Source organism: Triticum dicoccoides, chromosome 3A (genome assembly GCF_002162155.2).
Source record: "Triticum dicoccoides isolate Atlit2015 ecotype Zavitan chromosome 3A, WEW_v2.0, whole genome shotgun sequence".
Classification (NCBI taxonomy): domain Eukaryota; kingdom Viridiplantae; phylum Streptophyta; class Magnoliopsida; order Poales; family Poaceae; genus Triticum; species Triticum dicoccoides.
The window spans coordinates 639,669,429-639,681,843 of NC_041384.1; the positions used below are offsets into that span (position 1 = coordinate 639,669,429).

A 12,415-nucleotide genomic window follows, 5' to 3' on the forward strand; every position below is an offset into this window, starting at 1 on the left:
TTATTCATATAAATAGAACAACCATTATTCTCGGACTTAAATGAATAAGCATCTCGCAATAAACGAGATCTAGATATAATGTTCATGCTCAATGTTGGCACCAAATAACAATTACTGAGGTATAAAACTAACCCAAAGGTAGATGTAGAGGTAGCGTGCCGACAACGATCACATCGACCTTGGAACCATTTCTGACGCGCATCGTCACCTCGTCCTTAGGCAATCTTCGTTTATTCTGCAGCTCCTGTTTCGAGTTACAAATATGAGCAACCGAACCAGTATCAAATACCCAGGCACTATTACGAGCATTAGTAAGGAAGACATCAATAACATGTATATCGAGTATACCTTTGTTCACTTTGCCATCCTTCTTATCCGCCAAATACTTGGGGCATTTCCACTTCTAGTGACCATTTCCCTTCCAGTAGAAGCACTCAATTTCAGGCTTGGGTCCAACTTTGGGCTTCTTCACTAGAGTAGCAATTTGCTTTCCATTCTTCTTGAAGTTCCCTTTCTTTCCCTTGCCCTTTTTTCTTGAAACTAGTGATCTTTTTAACCATCAACACTTGATGCTCCTTCCTGATTTCTACCTCCGCTGATTTCAGCATCGAGAATCATTTTCGTCATCCCTTGCATATGATAGTTCATCACGAAGCCTTTATAACTTGTTGGCAGTGATTGGAGAACTCTGTCAATAACACACTCATCTAGAAGCTCAATTCCCAGCCGAGTCAAGTGGTTATGATACCCAGACATTTTGAGTGTGTGTTCACTGATAGAATTGTTCTACTCTATCTTGCAGCTATATAACTTGTTGGAGACTTCATATCTCTCAACCCGGGCATTAGCTTAAAATATCAACTTCAACTCCTGGAACATCTCATATGCTCCGTGACGTTCAAAACATCTTTGAAGTCCCGGTTCTAAGCCGTAAAGCATGGCACACTGAACTATTGAGTAGTCATTAGATCGAGTCCGCCAGACGTTCATAACATCTACAGTAGCTCCTGCAGCAGGTCTGTCACCTAGCGGTGTATCAAGGACATAATTCTTCTTGCATCAATGAGCATAATCCTCAAGTTACGGACCCAATCCGTGTAGTTGCTACCATCATCTTTCAACTTAGCTTTCTCTAGGAACGCATTAAAATTCAGGGGAACGCTAACACGAGACATTGATCTACAACATAGATATGTAAAAACTATTAAGACTAAGTTCATGATAAATTAAGTTCAATTAATCAAATTACTAATGAACTCCCACTTAACTTGACATCCCTAAAGTTATCTAAGTGATACATGATCCAAATCAACTAACCCATGTATGATCATCACGTGAGATGGGGTAGTCATCAATGGTGAACATCTCTATGTTGATCATATCTACTATATGACTCATGTTCGACCTTTCGGTCTCCATTGTTCCGAGATCATGTCTATGCATTCTAGGCTCGTCAAGTTTAACCCAAGTATTCTGCTTGTGTAAAACTGGCTTACACCCATTGTATGTGAACGTAGAGTCTATCACACCCGATCATCACGAGGTGCTTCGAAACGACGAACTTTAGCAACGGTGCATACTTGGGGAGAACACTTTTATCTTGAAATTTAGTGAATGGATCATCTTATAATGCTACCGTCGTTCTAAGCAAAATAAGATGAATAAAGGATAAACATCACGGAAAATATGTGACATGATTTGGCCATCATCATCTTGTGCTTTTGATCTCCATCTCCAAAGCATCGACATGATCTCCATCGTCACCGGCTTGACAACTTGATCTCCATCATTGCGTCGGGGTCGTCTCGCCAACTATTGCTTCTACAACTATTGCTAACGCATAGCGATAAAGTAAAGCAATAACATGGCGCTTGCATTTCATACAATAATTAAGAGATAACCCTAATTAAGGCTCATGCCGGTTGTCAATATTACAAAACATGATCATCTCATACAACAACGTATATCACATCACGTCTTGACCATATCACATCACAACATGCCCTTCAAAAACAAGTTAGACGTCCTCTACTTTGTTGTTGCAAGTTTTACATGGCTGCTACAGGCTTCTAACAAGAACCGTTCTTACCTACGGCAAAACCACAACAGTGATTTATTAAGTTTGTTGTTTTAACCTTCATCAAGGACCGGCTGTAGTCAAATTCAATTCAACTAAAATAGGGGAAACACACACCCGCCAGCCACCTTTATGCAAAACAATTGCATGTCAGTCGGTTGAACCGGTCTCATGTACGTGGACATGTAAGGTTGGTCCGGGCCGCTTCATCCCACAATGTCGCCGAATCAAAATAAGACGTTGGTGGTAAACAGTATGAACACCAACGCCCACAACTCCTTTGTGTTCTACTCGTGCATATCATCTACACATAGACCTGGCTCATGATGACACTGATGGGGAACGTTGCATGGAAAACAAAAATTTTCTACGGACACGCAAGATCTATCCATGGAGATACATAACTACGAGAGAGGAGAGTGTGTCTACGTACCCTCGTAGACCGTAAAGAGGAAGCATTTATTAACACGGTTGATGTAGTCGAACACCTTCACGATCCAACCGATCAAGCAGCGAACGTACGCCACATCCACGTTCAACACACGTTCAACTCGATGATGTTCTCGCCTTCTTGATCCAGCAAGATGGCCGAAGTAGTAGATGAGTTCCGGCAACACAACGACGTGGTGACAGTGATGGTGAACTTGTTCCCGCAGGGCTTCGCTGTGCATTGCGGAAAAACTGGATGAAGGATGAAACTGTGGAGATTCACTTGATGTATGTTTTGGTGATCAACTTGCGGGTTCCGCCCATGAACCTATGCATAGGGGTTGGCACACGTTTTCGTCGTGATTCTCCGGTAGAAACTTTGGGGCACTCTTTGAGGTTCTATGTGTTGGTTGAATAGATGAATCTGAGATTGTGTGATGCATATCGTATAATCATACCCACGGATACTTGAGGTGACATTAGGGTTTTGGTTGATTTGTGTCTTAAGGTGTTATTCTAGTACGAACTCTAGGGCTATTTGTGACACTTATAGGAATAGCCCAATGGATTGATTGGAAAGAATAACTTTGAGGTGGTTTCGTACCCTACCATAATCTCTTCGTTTGTTCTCCGCTATTAGTGACTTTGGAGTGACTGTTTGTTGCATGTTGAGGGATAGTTATATGATCCAGCTATGTTATTATTGTTGAGAGAACTTGCAATAGTGAAAGTATGAACCTTAGGCCTTGTTTCCTAGCATTGCAATACCGTTTTCACTCACTTTTATCATTAGTTACCTTGCTGTTTTTATATTTTCAGATTACAAAAACCTATATCTACCATTCATATTGCACTTGTATCACCATCTCTTCGCTGAACTAGTGCACCTATACAATTTACCATTGTATTGGGTGTGTTGGGGACACAAGAGACTCTTTGTTATTTGGTTGCAGGGTTGTTTGAGAGAGACCATCTTCATCCTACACCTCCCACGGATTGATAAACCTTAGGTCATTGATACGTCCCCAACATATCTATAATTTTTTATTGTTCCATGCTATGATATATTTTGTTTTGGATGTTTAATGTGCTTCATTATACACTTTTATATTATTTTTGGGACTAACCTATTAACCGGAGGCCCAACCCAAATTGTTGTTTTTTGCCTATTTGAGTGTTTCGCAAAAAAGGAATATCAAACGGAATCCAAACGGAATGAAACCTTCGGGAACGTGATTTTTGGAACAAACGTAATCCAGAGGACTTGGAGTGGACGTCAAGAAATCAACAAGGAGGCCACGAGGCAGGGGGCGCGCCTACCCCCCTGGGCGCGCCCTCCATCCTCGTGGGCCCCTCGTAGCTCCATCGACCTACTTCTTCCTCCTATATATACCTACGTACCCCGAAAACATCCAGGAGCACCACAAAACCCTATTTCCACCGCCGCAACCATCTGTACCCATGAGATCCCATCTTGGGGCCTTTTCTGGCGCTCCGCCGGAGGGGGCATTGATCACGGAGGGCTTCTACATCAACACCATAGCCTCTCCGATGATGTGTGAGTAGTTTACCTCAGACCTTCGTGTATATAGTTATTAGCTAGAAGGCTTATTCTCTCTCTTTGGATCTCAATACAAAGTTCTCCTTGATTCTTTTGTAGATCTATTCGATGTAATCTTCTTTTGCGGTGTGTTTGTCGAGATCCGATGAATTGTGGGTTTATGATCAAGATTATCTATGAACAATATTTGAATCTTCTCTGAATTATTTTATGTATGATTGGTTATCTTTACAAGTCTCTTCGAATTATCAGTTTGGTTTGGCCTGCTAAATTGATCTTTCTTGCAATAGGAGAAGTGCTTAGCTTTGGGTTCAATCTTGCGGTGTTCGATCCAAGTGACAGAAAGGGAAAGGACACGTATTGTATTGTTGCCATCGAGGATAAAAAGATGAGGTTTATATCATATTGCATGAGTTTATCCCTCTACATCATGTCATCTTGCTTAAAGCGTTACTCCGTTCTTATGAACTTAATACTCTAGATGCATGCTGGATAGCGGTCGATGTGTGGAGTAATAGTAGTAGATGCAGAATCGTTTCGATCTACTTATCACGGACGTGATGCCTATATACATGATCATGCCTAGATATTCTCATAACTATGCTCAATTCTATCAATTGCTCGACAGTAATTTGGCGCCCCCTTCCTTGTTTGCTTGCGGGGGGAAGGCAGGAGGGGGTGGCCCCCCCTTTCCTTCCTCTTAGGTGGATGGAAGGAAAGAGGGGCTAGCCCTCCCACCTTACCATCCATTGAAGGAAATATGCACTAGAGGCAATAATAAAGTTGTTATTTATATTTCCTTATATCATGATAAATGTTTATTATTCATGCTAGAATTGTATTAATCGGAAACTTAGTACATGTGTGAATACATAGACAAACAGAGTGTCCCTAGTATGCCTCTACTTGACTAGCTCGTTAATCAAAGATGGTTAAGTTTCCTAGCCATAGACATGTGTTGTCATTTGATGAATGAGATCACATCATTAGAGAATGATGTGATAGACAAGACCCATCCGTTAGCTTAGCACTATGATCGTTTAGTTTATTTCTTTTGCTTTCTTCATGACTTATACATGTTCCTATGACTATGAGATTATGCAACTCCCGAATACCGGAGGAACACTTAGTCTGCTATCAAACGTCACAACGTAACTGGGTGATTATAAAGATGCTCTACAGGTGTCTCCGATGGTGTTTGTTGAGTTGGCATAGATCGAGATTAGGATTTGTCACTCCGATTGTCAGAGAGATATCTCTAGGCCCCCTCGGTAATACACATCACTATAAACCTTGCAAGAAATGTGACTAATGAGTTAGTTGCGAGATGATGCATTACGGAACGAGTAAAGAGACTTGCCGGTAACGAGATTGAACTAGGTATGATGATACCGACGATCGAATCTCGGGCAAGTAACATACCGGTGACAAAGGGAACAACGTATGTTGTTGTGCGATTTGACCGATAAAGATCTTCGTAGAATATGTAGGAGCCAATATGAGCATCCAGGTTCCGCTATTTATTATTGACCGGAGAGGTGTCTCGGTCATGTCTACATAGTTCTCAAACCCGTAGGGTCCGCACGCTTAACGTTCGATGATGATTCGTATTATGAGTTTATGTGATTTGATGTACCGAAGGTTGTTCGGAGTCCCGGATGAGATCACGGACATGACGAGGAGTCTAGAAATGGTCGAGACATGAAGATTGATATATTGGAAGGTTATATTCGGACACCAGAATGGTTCCAAAGTGTATCGGGTATTTTCTGGAGTACCGGGAGGTTACCGGAACCCCTCGGGCGATTAATGGGCCACAATGGGCCTTATTGGAGAAGAGAGAGGGCCGGCAAGAGGTGGCGCCCCCCTTGCCCAGTTCGAATTGGACAAGGGGAGGGGGCGGCGCCCCCCTCCTTCCTTCTGTTCTCTCCTCTTTCCCTTCTTCTCCTACTTGGACTAGGAAAGGGGGGGGGATCGATTCCTACTTGGACTAGGAGTCCAAGTAGGACCCCACCCATGGCGCGCCCCCTCCTAGGGCCGGCCTCCTCTCCTCCCCCCTTTATATACGGGGGAGGGGGGCACCCCATAGACACACAAGTTGATCTTTTAGCAGTGTGTGGTGCCCCTCCACAGTTTCACACCCCGGTCATATCGTCGTAGTTCTTAGGTGAAGCCCTGCGCCGGTAACTTCATCATCACCATCACCATGCCGTCGTGCTGACGGAACTCTCCCTCTGCCTTAGCTGAATCAAGAGTACGAGGGACGTCACCGAGCTGAACGTGTGCAGATCGCGGAGGTGCCGTGCGTTCGGTACTTAGATCGGTTGGATCGCGAAGACGTTCGACTACATCAATCGCGCTACTAAACGCTTCCGCTTTCGGTCTACGAGGGTACTGATACGTCTCCAACGTATCTATAATTTTTGATTGCTCCATGCTATATTATCTACTGTTTTGGGCAATATTGGGCTTTATTATCCACTTTTATATTATTTTTGGGACTAACCTATTAACCGGAGGCCCAGCCCAGATTTGCTGTTTTTTGCCTATTCCAGTGTTTCGAAGAAAAGGAATATCAAACGGAGTCGAAACGGAACGAAATCAACTGGAGAAGTTATTTTTGGAAGGAAAGCTACCGGATGGACTTGGACCCCACGTCAGGAGCAAAGGGAGGTGCCCACGAGGGTGGGGGCGCGCCCCCTTGCCTCGTGGGGCCCCCGGAGCTCCACCGACGTACTTCCTGCACCCATATATACTCACGTACCCTAAAACTTCAAGAACGAAGATTAGATCAGGAGTTCCGCCGCCGCAAGCCTCTGTAGCCACCAAAAACCAATCGGGACCCTGTTCCGACACCCTGCCGGAGGGGGGATCCCTCACCGGTGGCCATCTTCATCATCCCGGCACTCTCCATGACGAGGAGGGGGTAGTTCACCCTCGGGGCTGAGGGTATGTACCAGTAGCTATGTGTTTGATCTCTCTCTCTCTCTCTCGCGTTCTTGATTTGGCACGATCTTGATGTATCGCGAGCTTTGCTATTATAGTTGGATCTTATGTTTCTTCTCCCCCTCTACTCTCTTGTAATGGATTGAGTTTTCCCTTTGAAGTAATCTTATCGGATTGAGTCTTTAATGACTTGAGAACACTTGATGTATGTCTTGCCGTGCGTATCTGTGGTGACAATGGGATATTACGTGATTCACTTGATGTATGTTTTGGTGATCAACTTGCGGGTTCCGCCCATGAACCTATGCATAGGGGTTGGCACACGTTTTCGTCGTGATTCTCCGGTAGAAACTTTGGGGCACTCTTTGAGGTTTTATGTGTTGGTTGAATAGATGAATCTGAGATTGTGTGATGCATATCGTATAATCATACCCACAGATACTTGAGGTGACATTGGAGTATCTAGGTGACATTAGGGTTTTGGTTGATTTGTGTCTTAAGGTGTTATTCTAGTACGAACTCTAGGGCTGTTTGTGACACTTATAGGAATAGCCCAACGGATTGATTGGAAAGAATAACTTTGAGGTGGTTTCGTACCCTACCATAATCTCTTCGTTTGTTCTCCGCTATTAGTGACTTTGGAGTGACTCTTTGTTGCATGTTGAGGGATAGCTTTGCTCTAGGCACTCTGTCCCGGTTGATCAATCTTCTCCCTTTGATTGAGCCCTTGAAGTTGAGAATACGCTCACTTGCCGGTCCATTTCCTCTTGCATGCTCGTGAGCATGATCATGTCCACTTCTTCGTTCGAATCCGACGAATCGAAGAACTCATCTTGAATCATTTGATCAAGCTCCGTCGGTCCATGCTCCTCGTCCGACGAAGCATCGGAATTCATCGTTTCAACTAACAAAATCACAAAAAAGCCGGCCAGACAATGTGTCGAAACATCAAGCACAAGGCGGAGCCGGAGAGTTGCCGGACATACCACGGTGGTGTCCGGGCCGACGACGACACCGGGAGTGCTCTTCCGGAGCTGGTGGCGGAGAGCCTAGGAACGGCTGCGGAGCGGGCGCAGCGATGGAGCGCAAGACGGATGGCGCGGAGGAGGAAGAAGAAAGGAGATAGCAAATGAATTTGACTGATCTTCGGGTCAATTTGGTGCAATTTGGGGTGGGGTCGGGCTGTTGGGTCCGACATAGCGAATATGCCCGGACGCCTCATATCCGTCCCATATTTAGGCTAGATATGAGGGGGTGGCGGTCAGTCCCGGTGTTTGAGTCCCGTTTGAAAGAATCGTCTTGGTTAAAAAATACCGGATAGTGACCGGGTGGCCTGCCCGAACATATGAGGCGGGTTTGAAGGGCGCGGTTATAGACATTCTAACCCACGCCGTTTGTGAGTGGCTCCGCCTCTCTGCCCGTGCCGCGCTCGTTCGCTTGGCGGTCTGTAGCCCTTTTGTTTGAAACAGTGGCAGCCAAAGTAACTTTGCATCCCTGACGTAGTCCTCCCTCCACCCCTCCCCCTCTTTATTGCAACAGATTTCTGATGGTAAATGGCGGCGGTACCTAGGAGTGTTAATCTCAGTGGAGGAAGCAAAATGGGGTAGTAAAATAAATACGAAAATACACTTTAGTAATAACACGACCCCCTTGGACTCTTGGAGGCACCGTTTCAGCATTGCCATCCGCGGTAAAAGAATTTCACGCAGGCGGTTACACCTTTTTCTTTTTGTCAGCAAAGTGTAATGGCTAGCTACCTACTCACCCACATACCAAATCCCTCCCCTAAACCCCAGTTCTAGTTCTTTGCATCGGAGGAGGAGCAGCTGGCAAGACACCGCACACCACCGCCCGTGTTCTAGAGATTCGGAGGAGGAGCGGCCGGCAAGGCACCGCCCACCACCATCGGAGGCAGGGCCGCTTCATCAGAGCCCAGGTATGCTACCCCACGGCGCACCTAGCTTAATTAGTAGCGACGGATGGAGCGAACCCGCACGCCTAGCCAGGGGATCGAGGAGATCGGCGCCGCCTTCACCGCTTCCGTTCACGGGGCCGTTGAGCACGACCACCCTTCGCCTTCGTCGGTGAGCTCGTCGACGGTCGGGGTCGAGTAGAGTACTCCGCTAGGAGGGAGGGAGAAGGGAGGGGATCCGCGGCCGCCGACGCCGATGACACACGCGCGCGCACGATTGGCTCTGGCTCCGTTGCGTGTCGAGGCCAGGCCGATGGCCGGGGTCGAGGCGCCCCAGCGACGGCCGGGCCCTGCACGACGCCACGCGCTCGAACGCCGTGGCGTCCCCGCACACCATCTCCGGCATCACACGGTGCTGGTGGCCTGCAACCGGGAGAGCCCTTCGTCAGCGCGCCGGCCTGCTTGCGGGGGTAGAGACATAGCAGTCGCGCGCCCGTCTGAGCTACACCTGTGCGCTGAGCGCCAATAGGATGAGCACGCGTAGGAATTGCCTAATTATGCGTATTGAACTTGTCTGTTGCAGGAGGCTGCCTGTAACTGTTTCACGTAAGGTTTTTTTTCTCAACTCCAGGATGAGGATGGCTGTAGACCTGGGTGTGCGGGTTCCTCCTGCAGTGACTCGCGAGATACGTCGTTTCGGAATCATTGTTAACTTGCTGTCCATCTTCATTGACATTGCTCCACTGTGAGTAGAGATTTGAGCTTGTGTTGCATTCAGAAATGACTTGGAAATGTATTTTGAGTTGTATTGTGTTTCTCATTGCAGTCTGCTTGTGGTTCTTTCAAATAATTGGAAGCGAGTGAGCAAGTTTTTCAGTCTGGAATCTTTCACTGTTAGTGCTACTCTGAATTTTCTGCTGCTCTGTCATGTTCTCTTTGTGATTGAAAATAAGGAGCAACACCGTGACGTCTTGTTCGTTAGTGTGGTGGGTTTTGTTACGGCTACCGTGTTTGCAGTTCTTCTCCTTGTCCACCGTGTGGTAATGGAAAAAAGCTACTCGTACCTTGGGCGCCTGTTGGTAAGGAATACTTCTCGCAAGCATTTCGTTTATGCTAATCAATAGATTTTTCTCCATTGAGTTCTAGTTAAGATTTGCTAAGATACTTAATTTCCAGATGGTCCTTGTCCTGCTTCTCTTTCACGCGGGTTCCCTAGTGGTGTTGTGCGGTATCTTCGCAGACTATCAGACCACTGGATACCTCATCAATGGGCTTGGATTTTTTGTCGTTCTTATCTCGAATGGAATTACTCTTTACCCAGTCGTAAGTTATTTTCCTCCTGTATTTGTATTTAAATTTTACTCAATGCTTACAAATCTGAGAATTTTCCCTTTTTGCAGCTGAGTCGCAAGGGGTTCCCCGATGACGATACTAAGCATTATACATTGATTATGTCCATCATGAACAGCGCAGATGCCTTCTTTTTTGTGATCTACGCTGTTTGTCTCGGATCGTTTGGCTTTCTCTCGGTACGTCCTCATTCTTTAACAAACTTCATATTTAGGAACGGAGGGAGTATGTTGCTGAACTTATTATTGATATATCATGTAATCATTTGCATGGGTTGCTGAATTAATCGATATATCATGTAGTCATTTGAACACATTGCTCGACTAATCATTTAGAATAGAAAAGGGCAGTACATCAAACAGTCAGCTTTATATAAATATCTTAGCGTCCAAATCCTGTGGGGTCAATGTGGAAGAAAATTTACTATTTAGTATCTGAAATTTGAAACACGCACTAATATAAATGTAATACAAAAGAACATAGGTAGTGCCTATACAGGGCGGTACGACATCATCTTAATATGCGTAAATTAAACAAATTATGTCGATTTTTGTGCGTACCAATATGTTCGTTTCAAATTTGAACTAAAACCACAAAAAGAATTATGGAACGGAGGGAGTACTAAACTAAAGTTGCATACACTTCAAAAGGAGAAACGAGTGCCTGCACCCCATTGTAAATCATATCATAAGCCAAGGCATGAGCTGGTGGCAGATCATTCACATCTTCGGATTTGGTGCAGTGAGAGGATGGCGTAGAGCCTATGTTGGAAAGGGGGAAGAACAAGGACACTGAGAAAACAGAAAAAAAGATACACCATTTACTTTTAGCTAGGTTCAAAACTAGACTCGACTCTTCTATTAGTGATTTTGACAAAAATACAAAACTTCCCATTCTGTTAAAGATTACGGCATCTTCAACGCTATACATCAAAATGGACACACCAAATGTCCGCGGACACGTCTGGACGTGTCCAAAGACAGTTTTACGGGAGCCGGCCATCCAACCCGGTGCACCAACCATAAGCAGACAAGGCTTTTTCATTAATATTTAGGATTTTTCCTTACATAGCAAAAGTTATCCGACCCTAGTCTACTCTTGCCGCCCATGGGCACAACCGTGTTCCACGTCCTGCTCTTCGCCGGACATGGGCACGTCCTAATCCTCGTGGGAGTCTGCCACCTGGCCATGGACGGTCCGGCCTCAGTGATTGTTGCGGCCAAGTGCGAACGACGCGGAGCTGCCGACATTGGCAGCATTCCTGTCCGCGTCCGCCTCCGCAGCAATCTTCTCGAATAGGCGGTCGCGCTCTGACTTGTTGACGTGGAGCCGCCAATGTTCGATTCATGATCCCAAATTCTTTGCAAGCATGATCGCGACAGCATCCTCGCTCGCCTCCTCGCCAGCGATTTGGCCCTCCATGAGCCGGTGGTGCTTGAGGAGCTGCAGGTTGAGGAGCTGCAGGTTGTACTGCTACTCCTCCTGCAATATCGGAAACACGGAGACCATCGGCGCCTGCTCCTCCGGCCATGCCTTCGCCATGACGGCATTGTAGTGCGCCTTTGCATGCTGTAAGGTGAACCTGGCAGCCATCGTGGGTGCCTTCTCCGCGTCGTCCATGTCCACCTTGTTTGAGCTTTCCTCCTCCGGTGAGCTTGAGGGCTCTCCCCCCGTAATGTGGGTGTCGACTTCATGGCAAAAGGGTCTTCAACCACCCACGGTCGGTCCTGGCCATTGGTGCTGAGGTCGAAGCAGGAGATGGGGCTCGGAGGGAAGAGGTGGTGCGCCGGCGGAGGTTGGATGGAGTGAGATGGGGCTCGGAGGTGGTGCGGGTTCTATCGTAGCCGACGCTCTTTAAATAGCGGGCGTCCGAGCAGGCGGGGCGACGACTTGAACGCGTCAGCAGGTGAAGCGACGACTTCTTGTTCGCCGCACTGGCATGAATGCTGAGCAAGTGGACGGACGATCAACCCACTTGAATGTCGTAGGAAGCCGTCCCGTCGCCTTGTCCGGTCACGTCTGCTTTGAACCGGCACGGGGTGAGCGGCTGGTCAGAGCAGGTGCCTTGACCGACACACCAGTGTGAATGGCACGCCGTTCGGTCGGGCATGCACCAGTGACTGTGGCGCGGAGAGAGAGG

The 12,415-nt window shown here is 46.6% G+C and overlaps 1 protein-coding gene across 1 annotated transcript in view; it reads left to right on the top strand.

The window, feature by feature from the left end:
- Positions 1-8,844: 8,844 nt before the first annotated feature.
- The window catches only part of LOC119272433, a 5,806-nt gene continuing 2,235 nt past the window's right edge, over positions 8,845-12,415 (top strand). The window contains exons 1-5 of the mRNA XM_037553923.1: positions 8,845-8,949; positions 9,557-9,670; positions 9,752-10,004; positions 10,102-10,248; positions 10,326-10,454. Of these exons, the coding sequence (XP_037409820.1) occupies positions 9,558-9,670; positions 9,752-10,004; positions 10,102-10,248; positions 10,326-10,454 (642 nt within the window). The 5' untranslated portion in view covers positions 8,845-8,949; position 9,557. The remainder of the gene's footprint in view (positions 8,950-9,556; positions 9,671-9,751; positions 10,005-10,101; positions 10,249-10,325; positions 10,455-12,415) is intronic.